General features: G+C 38.9%; 1 protein-coding gene and 1 long non-coding RNA gene across 2 annotated transcripts; both read left to right on the top strand.

Annotated features, from left to right (window-relative positions):
- Positions 1-1051: 1051 nt before the first annotated feature.
- Positions 1052-9728, top strand: LOC121390551. Its single transcript, XM_041522390.1, has 4 exons — positions 1052-1194; positions 3777-4116; positions 4829-4995; positions 8943-9728. Exons 1-4 carry the CDS (start codon positions 1179-1181, stop codon positions 9722-9724), a joined length of 1305 nt encoding a protein of 434 aa, XP_041378324.1. The 5' UTR covers positions 1052-1178; the 3' UTR covers positions 9725-9728.
- A 2323-nt stretch (positions 9729-12051) lies between these two features.
- Positions 12052-15044, top strand: LOC121390552. The gene is made up of 2 exons (XR_005960227.1): positions 12052-14248; positions 14879-15044. It is a non-coding gene; the product is annotated as an uncharacterized LOC121390552 (long non-coding RNA).
- Positions 15045-20275: the final 5231 nt, after the last annotated feature.

Here is a 20275-nt window from a genome sequence, read left to right on the forward strand (position 1 = left end):
TCGTCCTGGTGAGTGGTAGTCGTCCAATCTATAGGCGAAGCGTTTTGCAGTGGTTCATGAGATCAGCACATTGTCAAAACATCATTTTGACTATGTCTTGCTGAGAGATACAATTTTGAAAGTGTTAAACGTTTTGACATTCAGATTGTGCTGTCTGCAAGCGGTCACATATACAATACAAACAACTGAATAAGTATTTAAATTTACAAAAAGTCTGAACGATTCAATAATTATTTTTATCCATCTAGCCTACGATTTTGGCAATGACCAGTATTCTTTTTCAATTGTTTCAATGTATTCATTGTTCAGGGCCTGGTGGTATTGTTTGACATAATAAATAGAGCTATGCTAAATCTGTCACCGCCATTTAATGGGTTTTCTTATTTTTATCATCATCAACATCACCATAATCACCATCATCATCGTTGTCGTCTTCGTCATCATCATCATCATCATCATCATTATCTTCATCGTCGTCGTCGTCGTTGTTGTCACAAATACTAGTTAGCGTTGGAAAGTAACGAATTGTGCGGTGCTCTAATAAGAGAGCCTAGAGGGATGTACCAACATACACCAAATTATGGCGAAGGTCTCACTACACAGATCACTTCCGTGTGAGAGTTGATTGATGTTATGGTTCACATAGCCTATTCACTTCTAGGAAATGGTGAAGAATTAAAACAATATGTATATTTAATGGTAAGCCTCCTGGCTGTATTTTGCCCATGTTATTTTGTAATATTGTGCATCGACCTTTATGGGCATGGGTATATAGCGCAAGTGACAGCCGGAGCGAATCGGTTAATGAACCACCTGTTCGGACCGGTACTACAGCCAGATGCGGTCATATAGCAAAAAACTGAGATGGAAATGTTCTAAATTTTGGAGTGAAAATAAATGCTTATATAATGTATGTTTGCAATGGTGTATGTTGTTAGTGCCAACGAGAACCCGTTCTATGGGCAATCTTCGCTTGAAGTTGGGCAGTTTAACATGGGTTTGAATGGCAGATGACATCTGTGTAGTGAGACCGAAGACATTTTGTCGCCATGGAAGATATGATGCGTGATAGGAATTTTACACATCAAAACAATTTTGATTTGTGACTGTTTTTTAATTAGTCAAATCATAATGTAGAACGTGTTGTTTCGCAGTCATAGTTTATATCTACACGTCTAATGACTTCCACGCACGGTTAGTTTGGACTAAAAATGCAATAACAAATAGCAGTGTTGACAATGTGATCTGTTTTTGTGTAGACTCGGAGCCATTTCCTGTTAATTGTTAGTAAAGGGGTTCTGTCGTAGTTGTTTAATGATGGCTTCTCGTACAAAGTATTTATTATTTTTTGTGTTGAGATGTAAGGATTATATGTTAACTAAATTGCCATAACAGTATTAACACATTTAATATTATTTACTAAAAGACATTTTATTTGGCTACTTTTTTTTTTAACTTTTTTTTGGCAAGTCTTCTTTCCTTTGCCCCCATATCAAAGGTTTATTAAAAAAACATTTTATTTAAATTTTTATGTTAAGAATTTTAGGGTTTCATTGGGGTTAAGGTACGGTTTCATTCAATAATACCAACATACTGTTCATAATTCATAATCTAATATCATGTAAATTCAGTACACCAAAGGAGGGAATTGGGGTGACACTTTACAATGCAAATTACTTTTAATGCCAGAATATTTTATGACCGGAACATATTACTTCTTACAGCATTGAATCATACATTAGCATATGCAACAAACGTTTTAATGGGCTATCAAACTCTGCAATTAAGAAGATGTCTATAGCAAGTAATTTGCCATGAAAAAATGGTGTCCACAACATTTTCCATTGCAATTTTGTTTGAAACTCAGGATTGTAAGTAAATTTGAATGATTAATTTGTTATTTGTGTTGTTTGCCAATATGCTGTAAGATTTATTCATACCAGGTGGCAGTATTCGTTGATTAAAAGTGACATAACAGTTAACATGACGTGCACGTTAAAAAACAATGGGGTTGCAAGGGGATGACAATTTATCATATACAGCGTAGTCAGTCCGTAGTGACATGCCTGTTCAATCTTTATATTTTAACTAATATTTTATCAGTGACAGAATATATTTAATGCGATGTAGAATTTTACTAATTTTCTTTAATAACGGCATAGCTAGTTTCTCTTAGGAAATCTGTCACGAAAGAAAGAAAGAAATGTCTTATTTAATGATGCACTCAACACATTTTATTTACGGTTATATGGCGTTAGCCATATGGTTAAGGACCACACAGATATTGAGAGAGGAAACCTGTCACCACTTCATGGGCTACTCTTTTCAATTAGCAGCAAGGGATCTTTTATATATGCATCATCCCACAGACAGGGTAGTACATACTACAGCCTTTGATATACCAGTCATGGTGCACTGGCTGGAACAAGAAATAGCCCAATGGGCCCACCGACAGGGATCAATACCAGACCGACCACGCATCGAGCAAGCGCTTTACCACTGGGCTGCATCTCGCTCCATCTGTCACGAAGACCAAATACCCCTCTTTCAAGCCCAAGTAAATCAGTAAAGTTTGTTGTTGTTTTGTCGGATTAGGCCACTCGGCACCAGAAAAGGGAAGCATATTTTGCTAATATAAATGACTGAGAAATTTTTATTAAACTATCGGAACGATCTCTATATATATATGTGTCGTCGTTAAATAAAACAAACTTTACTTTTTCACTCTCTATATATGAAGAGTTCAGGCGCAAAACGTGATATAAACTATTTTCTTCAGTAAGTGCTAATCGTAGGCCCACTGATTTGCTGCAAAACGTGATTGATCCTTATGAAATTGTGTTGGGTAAATCCCGGGGTTTTTTCCCATCAAAACGCGATACACGCCAATTAAAAAACATGTTTTTATTGAAAATGAAAAATGGATATATCGTGTTTTGCGCCTGAACTCTTCATATGTAATTCTACAAATATCATCATCAGGCTGACCATAACACTTCAAGTGACTTGTATGCTTTTATGTTAAACATTTTACTGAAAATAAAACACCCGTAATTAATGCAACAATGTATAAGCTGTCACACCCCTGCAGTTCAGTGGTCCCTGCAATGCATGTGCTATGAACAGTCAACAGAGTTCAATGACCTAGTTGATACTCGCTTAATGCGGGTAATTTACATGTATTTACGGCCTCAGTGGCGGAGTGGTTAAGTCATCGGACTACAGGCTGGAAGGTACAGGGTTCGCAGCCAAGTACTGGCTCCAACCCAGAGTGAGTTCTTAAGGTCTCAATGGGTAGGTGTAAGGCCACTACGCCCTCTTCTCTCTCACTAAACAACTAACCCACAGTCCTGGACAGACAGCCCAGATAGCTGAGGTGTGTGCCCAGGACAGTGTGCTTGAACCTTAATTGGATATCAGCACGAAAATAAGTTGAAATGAAAATGTATTTACGATCATGTCAATGACGCTGATATTCAGACACATAGTAATAATGGTGCAGTTACTGTTTTAATATTTACTTTTAATCTGTTTTCAGTTCACAAAGTATATTTTATTTTTAACAATAAGGAAAAAATACATCTTGAAAACAAAAGTCCAATATACTAGTAGTCCATGGCAAAAGAAATGCTGCAGAGAACGAAAAACTCCACAGTATTGCTGATGGTCGCTGACAATTGCAGAGGTTGACCATGGATGTTATTCATGATTAGAAACAGTTATCAAATGCCTTCGGGACTAACATGACTTGAACGTGTGGTGTTCTTGTTTTTTAGAAGTGAAATATGACATAAAATCGTACACGATGTTCGAACGACCGAAAACCAGCCACGGGAGACGGGCAAGTACCGGGAATTCCATGTATCACGAGGCGAAACCCGTCCGACGAGAGTACCAGTATCCAGACAGAATAGAGCATGTCCCGTGGGAAGGTACCGGAGGGGAGCAGGATGGCGAGGGGCGGTTCCACGACACTGATCCAGGGGGCAGTGATCAGGGGATGGAATTTCACCAGCATTCTAGGAACCACAGGAGAGAGTCTGGAGGGCAGCAAGTAGAGGGGTTTGACAGGCCCGACTCTCGGAGGGGGTATCCCCGTCCTGGCAGACCATTTGTGTAGGTCACTTTCTCTTTTATCTTTTATATTTATACATTAAATTGTCCGGCTTCTGAAAAATTGCAAGAACGATCGTTTTTGTTCACATGTCACTTACATAAATCTATGTTTTGTTCACACATTAAATTTAGGCATGATTTATATCCATGGATAGTATGGGTTAAACAAAAAGGAAATGTGATTCTTGAATTTATAATGTTTAATTCTCAAAGGCCTGATAGTGGGGGGGGTATAGGGTGTTGCTCAGTGGCAGTGCACGCTCACTTGAAGTCTGGTAGGTCATATATATAAATAAAATTATCTCAGCCAAGTATCAAAGATAATATTCAACACAGATTTGTAATGGTGAATGTTTTATGCACTGATGTATCAATACATGTACATTGAACAATGCTTATGGTTCGAAAATCAGTGTTGAGCAATAAACTGCTTTCCTGAAGTTGCATAGGAGACCAACTGCCACGTTGACAGTCAATTTGAGTAAAATAAATTAGCAATATCAGCATTTGCCAAGGAGAGAAATATTTCACCCACACGGAAATAATTTTAGCAATAGCAATTAGCAATTTATCACATCAAACGGAAAGATTGCATTGAAGTGATTGATCAGACATTCTCCATTCCGTTCTTGAATTTTCTTCCCTTTTTTAATGACTAAGTACATGTACCTATGACTGTTTCTGATGTTACTGTTTCATAATTAATTTTAAGCGACTGTGGACTCGACAGTCCTCGTTGTGCCTCCTTTGATGATGAGAGTTATGTCCCTTCTTCTCATCCTGCGACTGCTGAGGAACCTAAACGAAAGCTGCGGCCGAAGTCGGCTAGACGACACAGTACACACGGTCCACACGGTCCACACAGGACACAAGTCTTCGGTACGTACACAACTTAGTACTCAAGTGTGTATGTTGTACATGGTTTAGTAGGTGAGTGTGTGTGTTGTACATGGTTTAGTATGTGAATGTGTGTGTTCTACAGTTTAGTAGGCGAGTATGTGTGTTGAACAGTTTAGTAGGTGAGTGTGTGTGTTGTACATGGTTTAGTAGGCGAGTGTGTGTGTTGTAGAGTTTAGTAGGTGAGTGTGTGTTGTACATGGTTTAGTATGCGAGAGTGTGTGTTGTACAGTTTAGTATGCGAGTGTGTGTGTTGTACATGGTTTAGTGTTGTACAGTTTAGTAGGCGAGTGTGTGTTGTACAGTTTAGTAGGCGAGTGTGTGTTGTACATGGTTTAGTAGGCGAGTGTGTGTGTTGTACATGGTTTAGTATGCGAGAGTGTGTGTTGTACAGTTTAGTATGCGAGTGTGTGTTGTACATGGTTTAGTAGGCGAGTGTGTCTGTTGTACATGGTTTAGTAGGCGAGTGTGTGTGTTGTACATGATTTAGTATGCGAGTGTGTGTGTTGTACAGTTTAGTGCGTGAGTGTGTGTGTTGTACATGGTTTAGTAGGCGAGTGTGTGTGTGTTGTACATGGTTTAGTATGCAAGTGTGTGTATTGTACATGGTCTAGTAGGCGAGTGTGTGTGTTGTACATGGTTTAGTAGGCGAGTGTGTGTGTTGTACATGGTTTAGTATGCAAGTGTATGTGTTGTACAGTTTAGTAGGCGAGTGTGTGTTGTACATGGTTTAGTAGACGAGTGTGTGTGTGTTGTACATGGTTTAGTAGGCAGGTGTGTGTGTTGTACATGGTTTAGTACGCGAGTGTGTGTTGTACATGGTTTAGTAAGCGAGTGTGTGTGTGTGTTGTACATGGTTTAGTATGCAAGTGTGTGTGTTGTACAGTTTAGTAGGCGAGTGTGTGTTGTACATGGTTTAGTAGGCGAGTGTGTGTGTTGTACATGGTTTAGTAGGCGAGTGTGTGTTGTACATGGTTTAGTAGGCGAGTGTGTGTGTTGTACATGGTTTAGTAGGCAAGTGTGTGTGTTGTACATGGTTTAGTAGGCGAGTGTGTGTGTTGTACATGGTTTAGTAGGCAAGTGTGTGTGTTGTACATGGTTTAGTAGGCGAGTGTGTGTGTGTTGTACATGGTTTAATATGCAAGTGTGTGTGTTGTACATGGTTTAGTGTGCGAGTGTGTGTGTTGTACATGGTTTAGTATGCGAGTGTGTGTGTTGTATAGTTTAGTGTGCGAGTGTGTGTTGTACGTGGTTTAGTAGGTGAGTGTCTCTGTTGTACAGTTTAGTAGGCGAGTGTGTGTATGTTGTACATGGTTTAGTATGCGAGTGTGGGTGTTGTACAGTTTAGTAGGCGAGTGTGTGTTGTACATGGTTTAGTAGACGAGTGTGTGTGTTGTACATGGTTTAGTAGGCAAGTGTGTGTGTTGTACATGGTTTAGTAGGCAAGTGTGTGTGTGTTGTACATGGTTTAATATGCAAGTGTGTGTGTTGTACATGGTTTAGTAGGCGAGTGTGTGTGTTGTACATGATTTAGTAGGCGAGTGTGTGTGTTGTACATGGTTTAGTATGCAAGTGTGTGTGTTGTACAGTTTAGTAGGCGAGTGTGTGTTGTACATGGTTTAGTAGACGAGTGTGTGTGTTGTACATGGTTTAGTAGGCGAGTGTGTGTGTTGTACATGGTTTAGTACGCGAGTGTGTGTGTTGTACATGGTTTAGTATGCGAGTGTGTGTGTTGTACAGTTTAGTAGGCGAGTGCGTGTTGTACATGGTTTAGTAGGCGAGTGTGTGTGTTGTACATGGTTTAGTAGGCGAGTGTGTGTGTGATGTACATGGTTTAGTGGTTGAGTGTGTGTTGTACATGGTTTAGTAGGCGAGTGTGTGTGTTGTACATGGTTTAGTAGGTGAGTGTGTGTGTGTTGTACATGGTTTAGTAGGCGAGTGTGTGTTGTACATGGTTTAGTACACGAGTGTGTGTGTTGTACATGGTTTGGTAGGCGAGTGTGTGTGTTGTACATGGTTTAGTATGCGAGTGTATGTGTTGTACATGGTTTTGTAGGCGAGTGTGTTGTACATGGTTTAGTAGGCGAGTGTGTGTCTGTTGTACATGGTTTAGTATGCGAGTGTGTGTGTTGTACATGGTTTAGTATGCGAGTGTGTGTGTTGTACATGGTTTAGTACGCGAGTGTGTGTGTTGTACAGTTTAGTATGCGAGTGTGTGTGTTGTACATGGTTTAGTAGGCGAGTGTGTGTGTTGTACAGTTTAGTAGGCGAGTGTGTGTATGTACAACACACACACACTCGCATACTAAACCATACGAGTGTGTGTGTGTTGTACATGGTTTAGTAGGCGAGTGTGTTGTACATGGTTTAGTAGGCGAGTGTGTGTGTGTTGTACATGGTTTAGTATGCGAGTGTGTGTGTGTTGTACATGGTTTAGTATGCGAGTGTGTGTGTTGTACATGGTTTAGTAGGCGAGTGTGTGTGTTGTACAGTTTAGTAGGCGAGTGTGTGTATGTTGTACATGGTTTAGTATGCGAGTGTGTGTGTGTTGTACATGGTTTGGTAGGCGAGTGTGTGTGTTGTACAGTTTAGTATGCGAGTGTGTGTGTTGTACAGTTTAGTACGCGAGTGTGTGTGTTGTACAGTTTAGTATGCGAGTGTGTGTGTTGTACATGGTTTAGTAGGCGAGTATGTCTTGTACATGGTTTAGTATGCAAGTGTGTGTGTTGTACAGTTTAGTAGGCGAGTGTGTGTTGTCAATGGTTTAGTAGGCGAGTGTGTTGTACATGGTTTAGTAGGCAAGTGTGTGTGTTGTACATGGTTTAGTATGCAAGTGTGTGTGTTGTACATGGTTTAGTAGGCGAGTGTGTGTGTGTTGTACATGGTTTAGTAGGCGAGTGTCTGTGTTGTACATGGTTTAGTAGGCGAATGTGTGTGTGTTGTACATGGTTTAGTAGGCAAGTGTGTGTGTGTTGTATATGGTTTAGTAGGCGAGTGTGTGTGTTGTACATGGTTTAGTAGGCGAGTGTGTGTGTGTTGTACATGGTTTAGTAGGCGAGTGTGTGTGTTGTACATGGTTTGGTAGGCGAGTGTGTGTTGTACAGTTTAGTATGCGAGTGTGTGTGTTGTACAGTTTAGTACGCGAGTGTGTGTGTTGTACAGTTTAGTATGCGAGTGTGTGTGTTGTACATGGTTTAGTTGGCGAGTATGTGTTGTACATGGTTTAGTATGCAAGTGTGTGTGTTGTACAGTTTAGTAGGCGAGTGTGTGTTGTCAATGGTTTAGTAGGCGAGTGTGTTGTACATGGTTTAGTAGGCAAGTGTGTGTGTTGTACATGGTTTAGTATGCAAGTGTGTGTGTTGTACATGGTTTAGTAGGCGAGTGTGTGTGTGTTGTACATGGTTTAGTAGGCGAGTGTCTGTGTTGTACATGGTTTAGTAGGCGAGTGTGTGTGTGTTGTATATGGTTTAGTAGGCGAGTGTGTGTGTTGTACATGGTTTAGTAGGCGAGTGTGTGTGTGTTGTACATGGTTTAGTAGGCGAGTGTGTATGTTGTACATGGTTTAGTAGGCGAGTGTGTGTGTTGTACATGGTTTAGTAGGCGAGTGTGTGTGTTGTACATGGTTTAGTAGGCGAGTGTGTGTGTTGTACAGTTTAGTGACTTTTGCCGCTAATAAACTTGACTGAAATGTTATTTTGCTGTGTATAGACATATTTCAAATGTGCAGATACTGGCAGATAATGTACATCAGATGTATACATTTTGCAGTCGTTGAGGAGCTTTACTGATGGCACCAGTGATGCACCCTGCCCACTGCAATTTATATCTCAACAATGGTAATTGTTGTCGTTAAGTTCGAGCCCTGGCATTTTGGAAATGCACTCTCTATATCTACATGTATATCCAAAACTATTGTTTTTAATTATCAGATGTCCCCATCACTCGTCCACCATCGTCTTTGACCAGGTTTCAACCCTTACCTTCAATTGGATCAAAACCGGACAACACAGCGGGGGGCGAGATGGATCGACTCGTGCTTCACGCAGACAAACTACAACTCCATGATGGCGAGGACCACATGGGCAATTCCGTGTCACAACATCCGACCAGACACGAACCCAGATCAGTCCACCACGATCACAAACACAGATCAAAACAACACCAAGAACCGCACGAACCAGAACATAAATCACACTTAAAACACGGATTCGAGTACAAAGAAGACGACTCTGATTTGAAATATTCCGGACTGTCTGAAAATCATGGTTTCCATCAAGAAATAGACGGTGAAGGATTCTTGAGAAAGAGTGATGTCAGACAAGAGAGAAAATGGTTGAAGCACTCGGAGAGGAGTCACGCTTCACCAGACAGATCGCCGAGGGCTGAAGACCGGGGGTTGTTCAGACCGTCTCAGATTGGTGGAAGAACTCGAAAAGTCAGTCTGTCTCCAGAACCATCGGACAATGAGTCTCGTCTGCTGTTGGCGGTCAAACTTCCGAGCGACGGGCAGCGTTTCCAGAGGTACTTCCGACCGTCGAGTTCGCTGAGAGAGGTGATTGTGTTTGCCGAGAGTGCCGGCGAGGTCGACCTGTCTGCCTACTCCATTGCTTGTAACGCCCCACGGAGAGTCTTCACGGACTTCGATCAGACCTGTCAGGAGGTTGGACTACAGGACCGCACGCTGCTCTATTTCGAACGGAGGAACATTTGAGTTGACAGATGTGTTTACCTGAATCTCATTCTGTGCAGTGTTAGACAAAAGTTTGAGAAAGTCTCTAGCCTCAATGCAGTGTTTGAGAAAGTCTCTAGCCTCAATGCAGTGTTTGAGAAAGTCTCTAGCCTCAATGCAGTGTTTGAGAAAGTCTCTAGCCTCAATGCAGTGTTTGAGAAAGTCTCTAGCCTCAATGCAGTGTTTGAGAAAGTCTCTAGCCTCAATGCAGTGTTTCTCGACAAATGTTTGAGAAAGTCTCTAGCCTCAATGCAGTGTTTCTCGACAAAAGTTTGAGAAAGTCTCTAGCCTCAATGCAGTGTTTCTCGACAAATGTTTGAGAAAGTCTCTAGCCTCAATGCAGTGTTTCTCGACAAAAGTTTGAGAAAGTCTCTAGCCTCAATGCAGTGTTTCTCGACAAAAGTTTGAGAAAGTCTCTAGCCTCAATGCAGTGTTTCTCGACAAATGTTTGAGAAAGTCTCTAGCCCTCAGTGCAGTGTTTGAGAAAGTCTCTAGCCTCAGTGCAGTGTTTGAGAAAGTCTCTAGCCTCAATGCAGTGTTTCTCGACAAATGTTTGAGAAAGTCTCTAGCCCTCAGTGCAGTGTTCGAGAAAGTCTCTAGCCTCAATGCAGTGTTTGAGAAAGTCTCTAGCCTCAATGCAGTGTTTGAGAAAGTCTCTAGCCTCAATGCAGTGTTTGAGAAAGTCTCTAGCCTCAATGCAGTGTTTGAGAAAGTCTCTAGCCCTCAGTGCAGTGTTTGAGAAAGTCTCTAGCCTCAGTGCAGTGTTTGAGAAAGTCTCTAGCCTCAATGCAGTGTTTGAGAAAGTCTCTAGCCTCAATGCAGTGTTTGAGAAAGTCTCTAGCCTCAATGCAGTGTTTGAGAAAGTCTCTAGCCTCAATGCAGTGTTTGAGAAAGTCTCTAGCCTCAGTGCAGTGTTTGAGAAAGTCTCTAGCCCTCAGTGCAGTGTTTGAGAAAGTCTCTAGCCCTCAATGCAGTGTTTGAGAAAGTCTCTAGCCCTCAGTGCAGTGTTTGAGAAAGTCTCTAGCCTCAATGCAGTGTTTGAGAAAGTCTCTAGCCTCAATGCAGTGTTTCTCGACAAATGTTTGAGAAAGTCTCTAGCCCTCAGTGCAGTGTTCGAGAAATGTTTGAGAAAGTCTCTAGCCTCAGTGCAGTGTTTGAGAAAGTCTCTAGCCTCAATGCAGTGTTTGAGAAAGTCTCTAGCCCTCAGTGCAGTGTTTGAGAAAGTCTCTAGCCTCAGTTCAGTGTTTGAGAAAGTCTCTAGCCTCAATGCAGTGTTTCTCGACAAATGTTTGAGAAAGTCTCTAGCCCTCAGTGCAGTGTTCGAGAAATGTTTGAGAAAGTCTCTAGCCCTCAGTGCAGTGTTTGAGAAAGTCTCTAGCCTCAATGCAGTGTTTGAGAAAGTCTCTAGCCTCAGTGCAGTGTTTGAGAAAGTCTCTAGCCCTCAATGCAGTGTTTGAGAAAGTCTCTAGCCCTCAGTGCAGTGTTTGAGAAAGTCTCTAGCCTCAATGCAGTGTTTGAGAAAGTCTCTAGCCTCAATGCAGTGTTTGAGAAAGTCTCTAGCCTCAATGCAGTGTTTGAGAAAGTCTCTAGCCTCAATGCAGTGTTTGAGAAAGTCTCTAGCCCTCAGTGCAGTGTTTGAGAAAGTCTCTAGCCTCAATGCAGTGTTTGAGAAAGTCTCTAGCCCTCAGTGCAGTGTTTGAGAAAGTCTCTAGCCTCAATGCAGTGTTTGAGAAAGTCTCTAGCCTCAATGCAGTGTTTGAGAAAGTCTCTAGCCTCAATGCAGTGTTTGAGAAAGTCTCTAGCCTCAATGCAGTGTTTGAGAAAGTCTCTAGCCTCAATGCAGTGTTTGAGAAAGTCTCTAGCCTCAATGCAGTGTTTGAGAAAGTCTCTAGCCTCAATGCAGTGTTTGAGAAAGTCTCTAGCCCTCTGCAGTGTTTGAGAAAGTCTCTAGCCTCAATGCAGTGTTTGAGAAAGTCTCTAGCCCTCAGTGCAGTGTTTGAGAAAGTCTCTAGCCTCAATGCAGTGTTTGAGAAAGTCTCTAGCCTCAATGCAGTGTTTGAGAAAGTCTCTAGCCTCAATGCAGTGTTTGAGAAAGTCTCTAGCCTCAATGCAGTGTTTGAGAAAGTCTCTAGCCTCAATGCAGTGTTTGAGAAAGTCTCTAGCCTCAATGCAGTGTTTGAGAAAGTCTCTAGCCTCAATGCAGTGTTTGAGAAAGTCTCTAGCCTCAATGCAGTGTTTGAGAAAGTCTCTAGCCCTCTAGCCCTCAGTGTTTGAGAAAGTCTCTAGCCCTCAGTGCAGTGTTTGAGAAAGTCTCTAGCCCTCAGTGCAGTGTTTGAGAAAGTCTCTAGCCCTCAGTGCAGTGTTTGAGAAAGTCTCTAGCCTCAATGCAGTGTTTCTCGACAAATGTTTGAGAAAGTCTCTAGCCCTCAGTGCAGTGTTCGAGAAATGTTTGAGAATATCTCTGGCCATCAATGCATTGTTTGACAAAAGTTTGAAAAAGTCTCTAGCCCTCACAGAAGCTTTGGCTAGTGCCCTATGCATTATAGTAATCTACACTATAGTTGATAATTTCCACTAGCCCAGGCCATCAGTTCAGCAGCCGAGATCGAGGGCTGGTGGATTTGTTGAATCCTGCCTGTGGTGTCTTCAATGTTCTGAACACGATTGATGTCAAGATAAGATACATTCCTTACTTTGTCTTAGTAGTGTGTATTTCTGTGACATCATGACTACTGTAAGCTAGACTTGCATTAAGAGAATCCTGGCCATTCACAAATCAGTCGAATGCTAATTTGTATACCAAGTGGCTACAACATTTAGTCTTTGGCTAATAACTTTCTTCAAGGAAAAAACCTATATATCTGAAAATTGGCTAAACCAAAATGTGTTCCAGTATGAGATCTGGAGAATTATATTTCATATGTTATAAGTACACTGGATTCTGAATGATACTCTGTTATTCTAGGTGATTGTGAAGGAACAGCTGTAACAGATCATTAACATTGTATCTTATCACTGTCTGAATATCAGTGATATGTTTACTTCAAGAGAATTGTGTTCAAATTTGGACATTTGATTTAAATTTTGTCTTAATATTGGATTCAAGACTACACATATTTTGTAGGGAAAGTTCAGAACTTCAAAAACTATTGTAATGGTATTGGAGATGCCCATACCGTTCTACTCTTCACACTCTTCGTGAATTAATTCACTTCAATTCCAGATACAATTTGAAGAGGATTGCTTTGTGCTTCGGAGTCCAGTTTTTACTTACAAATTCTAGGACTGTTTATTTTTTTATGAAATCCACAATGTGACTCTTATTAGCAACTTTATGATTACTTTTGAAGGGCAATTCGTTACAGATGACTGTACCAATGCATCATCTGAAAAGGGCAGGATTTAGTTAATTTGGTAGAATGCTCGCTTGGATCACAGTATCAAACCTCGGAGGAGGACCCATTGGTTATATCAAAAGCCACGGTATGTGCCATCCTGTCTGTGAAAGTGTATACGAAAGATACCTTGTTGCTGTTGGACTGGATGATTCATGTGAGAATTATCAAATACTTGACATCCAATAACTAATGATTAATTAATCAGTGTGCTCTAGTGATGTCAGTAAACGGAAAACAAATTTTCATCTGAAGGAGATAAAGAGGTGCTAAGGGAAGATCCAATTTTTTTTTTTTATTGGTGCATTGTTTGAAAAAGGTTGATGTTGGTGACACTTTTTAAATATTTTATGGGACATGTTTCTGTCTCTGGACTGACATTTGCTGCATTTTATACAAAGTCAAAAAGGGGAGGCCTAAAGCCTACCCCCTATAGCCACCACTGCACTTTAAAAACTGATGCACTAATATTGGGCCGCCTTTGTATGTTCTAAAGATCCGTCCATCTACACATCTATATCCTTTTGTTTTATTTGTTATTGGTGCCTTAAAACATTTGAAGTCTTATGTTATGGTTTAAACAATATGAGACTTCGAATTGGAAAAAATCAGCTTTTTATGCACTATAGTGACTATTTCATTGTTATATAATTTACTATTTGAAAGTGATGCATCAATATTGGATAGTTTTAATTTTATTATATTCCGTACGGTAGGTTGATTCATCTGTAACCCTTTTCTTAATTTATTGCTTTGAAACAACATATTTTAAAATGAGAAAGGTAGATTTGTAAATATGGAAATTTAAGTCATTGATGTGTTTTTTAATTTCTTTTTATACTCGCTTTCTTCTAACAATACATTATCACCCTCACGTGTTGTATGTAATATAATTCTTAAAAGTAAATTTACATGGAAAGTCATTGAAATGTTTTTAAATTTCTTTTTACTCACATTATTCTCATAATAAAAGATCACCCTCCCATTTCTTGTATATAATATAATACATTTCAGTAGCAGCAGACTTTGAATTTGAGGATTTGTTTTAGGCTTTCACCGGAATCGTATCCATAGTCACATATTGAATACAGAAGTGAAATTAAACACTGGAGTAGGTGTTTAACGTTTCAGATATTTTGCTTTATATTTGCTTTATAATAGTGTAAAAGTGTGTAAATATATACATGTCCCCCCCCCCCCCCCCCCACACACACACACACACACACTTTTTGGCAGCTTCCTACACCACTGTTAAAGATGGTAAAATGCTTGCACATTTAGTTTAGGCTCATTTGGATTAGACTATCAACATTTAGGTTATCTAACATCAACATTTGATCTAGATTATCAACATTAGACAATCCACTTTTAGAACAGATTATCAACATAGAGACCATGGATATTTAGAATAGACTGTCAACATTTAGATTGGACAGAGTAGTATTATTATCAATTGATACAGATTAGACTATCAACATTAAGAGAGGATAGACTATTGTTATTATCATTACTGATTAGACTATCATTTTTAGATTGGACAGTCTATTGTTATTATCAATACAGATTAGACTCAACATTTAGATTGGACAGACTATTAAATTATTATCAATACGGATTAGACTATTATCATAGACAAGACAATATCAATATCAATATTTAGATTGGACTATGAACATTTAGATTAGACCATTAATATTTACATTAAGACTAAATTACAATGTAATGCATTTTCCTTTCATAGGTTCTCCTGCATCCTGATATAGATACATCGACTTGTTCCGAGGTACGCACCTCTGTATTAAGGAACATGAACTAAACTTGGCAGTAGCTTTAGATTAAGCCATCAATCTTTACATGTATGTTACTATGTTATACTTACACACACATTAAAATTTGATACCAACAAACCAATGTGTTTTTTCATGCTGGGGTATCATTAAACATTCACTAGTTCACTCATTACTTCATCCTCAAAACAAAGGGGTTTTTTTCGGGGGTGAGGTGTCAAGAAAATTGATGTCCGTATGTGTTAATCTACATCAAATATACATGTACAGTGATAAACCGAAACAATACAAAATTTTAAAAGTCTGAAAATCTGTAACATGACTATTACGAATCTGCCTTTAGCATATATTCAATAGCGTATCTCTGCACAAGAAGCTATGATAGAATTGTGAGGGTTTGCGGCCATGACTCGCTGTCAGGTCCTTTGTCTACAGAGGAGCTGTTCCATCTCCACCAGGTCGGGTCAGGTCATAGGGTTTTACGTGCACATTCAGAACAAGCTGTTGTAGCACACGCCTGTCGTGGGCACAAGAGTCGGCCTTGGCCTGCTCCTCCGTCCATGACAGGAAAGGTGGGGGGAGGGGAGAGGAGGGACCTCCTGCACTGGCAGGTGCAAGGGAGCACCAGCAGCCCGATCGGTAGCAGGCGGGTGGTGGTGGTGGTGGTGCTATGGAATTTTGAATGGAGCCGTTAATGCCAAAGAGAAATGGGTATGCAATTTTGATTGAGGAAATTTAGCACAATTTTGAACGGTCGGTCGAAAGGTAAATGGCCGAGCTAATATAGGTTTTGATATTAGTGAATCAAGAGTAGCTCGTTAATTATAGACCTCTATGATGCTGGGTGTCTCCATAGGTTGCCCATAGGGCCCTTATAAAGGGCCTGACCGCTTCTGGTTGCGGCATGACAACCCAGGGGAGACTCGTCTCCACCTGTAGGGCTGCCACTTTTACAGGACATGTCAGTACAGGTGTGGGAAACCTTTCTTCAGCTTTCACAAGTAAATGGAAGTTTGATGGTGCACATGGATGTGTATAGAATAATGTTTGAAGCAAGGCACTAAGTATTTTACAGATGTATTTCTCAGAATATTTTGAGGATGAAGTACTTTTAAGATCAGTTGATCAACAGCTGCAGACATTGAACATTGCTTTTTTTCTCATCAATTTGTGCTATTTTTTTTCATATTGAGTAAAACAATTTTAATGCTTTTTCATTTGTTTTTGTGGGGTTTTTTTTTTTTTGAAATTATTAAGTGACTTTAAAAAAAATAAAATAAAAACCAATCATGTTGAATACAAAATGTGCTGGACATTAAGTTGTAATATAATGGATTTACTTTCTTAAATTACTTTATAAAAGCTTGCATATACACTCGCACAGACATGCACATACATCTGTGCACATACATGTACATGTATGCAATATGCATGTAAGCACAGTGAAAACAGACATGGTTGCATATGCACATATGTACTCTGATGATTTAATTATTTGATGAACACGCCATATATTGAGTTGTTGCCGTGAAATACATGTAAATTTGATGTCTTTGTACTGGGCCCTGCTCTGCGAAGCGATCTTAGCCCTAAGATCACCGTAACTGCGTAACTACCTTATGCATTTACGGTGATTTTAGCCCTAAGATCACCTAAGTGTAGAACTACCTTATGCATTTACGGTGATTTTAGCGATTAAAATCACTTTCTGGAATGGGTCCCAGGTGTGTATTTACTATTACTTATTGTTCGTGCTAATTGTTCATTTATAGATGTTAAATTTGTAAAACATTTTGTAGATTTTCTATTTTTAATTACAACATTTATGATGAATGCTATTGTACATACATGTAGTTTGTGCTGCCGTTGTGCATCGTTAAAATTTACTTTAATATTGATTTTATTAAAAAAAAAAATTAAAGGATGTTAAATTATTGTGATTTTTCGTTTACTTCTTGATTTTAAATAATACTCTTTAAATCATGCACATTTTGTACTTATATTTCGAAGTAGAAGTTAAATTACATTGCTAGCACACATTATACCAGCATTGCTCTGAAATCATCATATTGTGAGTGGTTCTTATTTACAGAACATTTTTTAGCTTAATGTTTTTTAATGCTATGGCAAATATGTACTGCAAATAAATATCTAAGTAATTGAAACAATTTTATAATTAGTGTGTAATGTACAAAATATATTCTGTTTGAAATGCACAAACAACATTGCTGTATACTGTGTGAAATCTGCTGTGTATGTTAACATCCATTCCATGTTTATGTTCTTGTACATGGGGGTTATTGTAGAAATTCTCATACAAGATGGGTGATAGGGTGAGGCAGTTGTCATAGATATACTGAACAACAAAAGAAATGTCAATATTCAATGTTTATATATATAGATAGATATAGATATAGATATAGATAGATTTTTCCTTATCATAATAAAATGAATTTGTTATAGAGAATGGGTGAGATGTAGCCCAGTGGTAAAGCGATCGCTTGATACACGGTCGGTCTTAGATTAATCCATGATTGTGGGCCCATAGGACTATTTTTCATTCTAGCCAGTGCACCACTGGACTGTGGTATGTGCTATCCTGTCCATAGGATGGTGCATATAAAAGATCCTTTGCTACTAATGGAAAAATGTAGTGTGTTTCTCTAAGACTATATGTCAGAATTACCAAATAACCAGTGATTAATAAATCAATGTGCTCTAGTGATGTCGTTAAACAAAATAAACTGATATAGAGATTGTCAAAATGGGCTTTTAATAGACACAAATTAATGGGATTAAAACTGAATAATTTTAAATAAATTAAAGAAAACTAAATTAAGATTCACATTTCTTTTGTGTTCAGTGTATTTTATGTGTTGGAAATTCAGAAAGTTGTTTATTGTAAGCTGTGATACTAATTTATTTTATTTTGTGCTTGGTGAGTATCATAAACAACAATGGCTCACCTCAGATTCCATTCCTAACCAAATCTAATTATTCCTGTAACAGTCCAAGACAACTGGTGACACGGTGTGCTAGTGAGCATAATCAAGTGTGTTTAATATTATAATTATACTTAAGTTGAACTTGTTTTATTTGGTATCACTTTCAATTGCTACTAGAGAGGTTTTGTTATTCCGTCCAAGAACTGATCAGCAAAGACGGTTCCCGTTTCTCATAGTTGTATTGTGTTTCAAAGCATGAGGGACCAAGATGGTGAATGCCAAACAAATAAGCTTAGTTCAAGTTAAATCTTAACAGATGTGTATGTGTTGACCATGTCAGAATGAAATGGCAAGACTCGATCAAGATCCAGAGCCGGATTCGACTAATCCCACAACAAGAATGGTAACCAGTTCACCAGAACTGATGATGTAATAACAAGGACTATAACTCTGTCAAACATAGATATAATCCAATCATGACAGAGTTATGGCCCTTGAATAAATTCCCATTGAAAGTCCAATTCGATCTGTCCCTAATTCTTGTCAAGAATGGGTACATGCCCATCTAAGTCAAATTGTATCTGTAACAGTTAGGAGATAGCCATATGGACTTCTTAGTTTTATGGGTGTTATTATCTATTCAATCTCACAAATGTCATTTTTGACCAACGGCATTAGCCTGAAGTTAAAAATGAAACATTTGCAGGCATCAAATAGACAATAACACCAGCAAATCTAAAAACTCCATATGGTTATGTCCATATTATAAACTGAATAGATTTTTTACGGAACCAACTGTATATTTAGTATTTCTTGAAAAAAATACCTGGCTTCAATCTAACTGTGGACCCTGGAACCGTCAACTTCGCCTGTTCCAATTGCTAATGACGTCACTTTGTAAACACATTTTATTTACGGTTATATGGTTAAGGACCACACAGATATTGAGCGAGGAAACTCACTGTTGTCACTTCATGAGCTACTCTTTTCGGTTAACAGCAAGGGATCTTTTATATGCACCATGCCATATATAGGATAGCACATACCACGGCCTTTGATGTACCAGTTGTGCACTGGCTGGAGCGAGAAATAGGTTAATGGATCCACTGACGGGTATTGATCCCAAACCAACCGTGCATCAAGCAAGCCCTTTACCACTAGACTACATCTCGCCCCCTCGAACATTAGGATGATAATAAGAAAGACATTGAGTATACAGACACAGTAAAATGTATTCAATATGTAATTTTGTTTGTAAAAAAGAATGTATATTAGAAGATAGAAGAATGACAACAAACTCAGGAATATCCCTTTGAGTGATCACCTGTCATAATTAGTTATTGTTCTTATATTGATGGATGTCTATAGAAGATTTCACTTTATGCAACTTATCTATATTACTGCAGTGAAATGTACTTTTTAATTTTTATATTACAGTCCGTCCACATTCCTAAATGGTGATTTGTTATGTTTAAGCCTATTGTTTATTTTCTGTTTACATTCTGTCCACATTACTAAATGGTGATTTGTTATGTTTAAGCCTATTGTTTATTTTCTATCTACATTCCGTCTAGACTGTTATGTTTAAATGTATTGTTTAATGTTTATTCATTTTGTCCAGATTATTGAATTTTAACAGTCATTTTAAAGTGGATATGTATAGTCATTTTTAAGTGTATAGTCATTTTTTAAGTGTATTGTTTAATATTTATTTTGTACAGGTAATTACCTAATGACACATTGCCGTGCTTTTGTATTAAGGTGCACTTGCATGGTGCAACTTTCAGTAACCACTTGCAACATGTAATTTATGTGAATATATACACAAAACTGGATAAAAAGAATTTGAGTAAATCAATTGCATTGACTTGAAATGGCAGAATCACCATATTGATTCTCTTGTTACATGTATATTCAGGTTTTATGGGGTATTAGGAGTTTAAGCTGCTAAGTAAAAAATAAATAATGCTCCTTTAATTTTTTGCTCTTTTTTTTTCATTGGAAACACAGAGAGAGAGAGAGAGAGAGAGAGAGAGAGAGAGAGAGAGAGACAGACAGACAGAGAGAGAGACAGATACAGAGAGAGAGAGAAAGGGGGGAGAGAGGGGGGGAGACAGACAGCCAGACAGAGGGATAGATAGATATAGAGAGACACACAAAACACACACACACACACACACACACATCTGAGAGATAGTGGATCTGCAAGCACACATAGATGCAACCCCTCAATTCTGAAAATCCTAGATCCGCCCCTGAGGATTAATAGCTGATGTTATAAAAAGTCACACTATGCAAACATACCTTCATACCAAAAGCGTTAGTTCCATGCATTGTTTTACTTAAATTATACAAACCGATTGCACCAGTTATTGTATTACTGTGTTTATTGCAGGTGTGTTTGGG

This window comes from Gigantopelta aegis, chromosome 15, assembly GCF_016097555.1.
Source record: "Gigantopelta aegis isolate Gae_Host chromosome 15, Gae_host_genome, whole genome shotgun sequence".
NCBI lineage: Eukaryota > Metazoa > Mollusca > Gastropoda > Neomphalida > Peltospiridae > Gigantopelta > Gigantopelta aegis.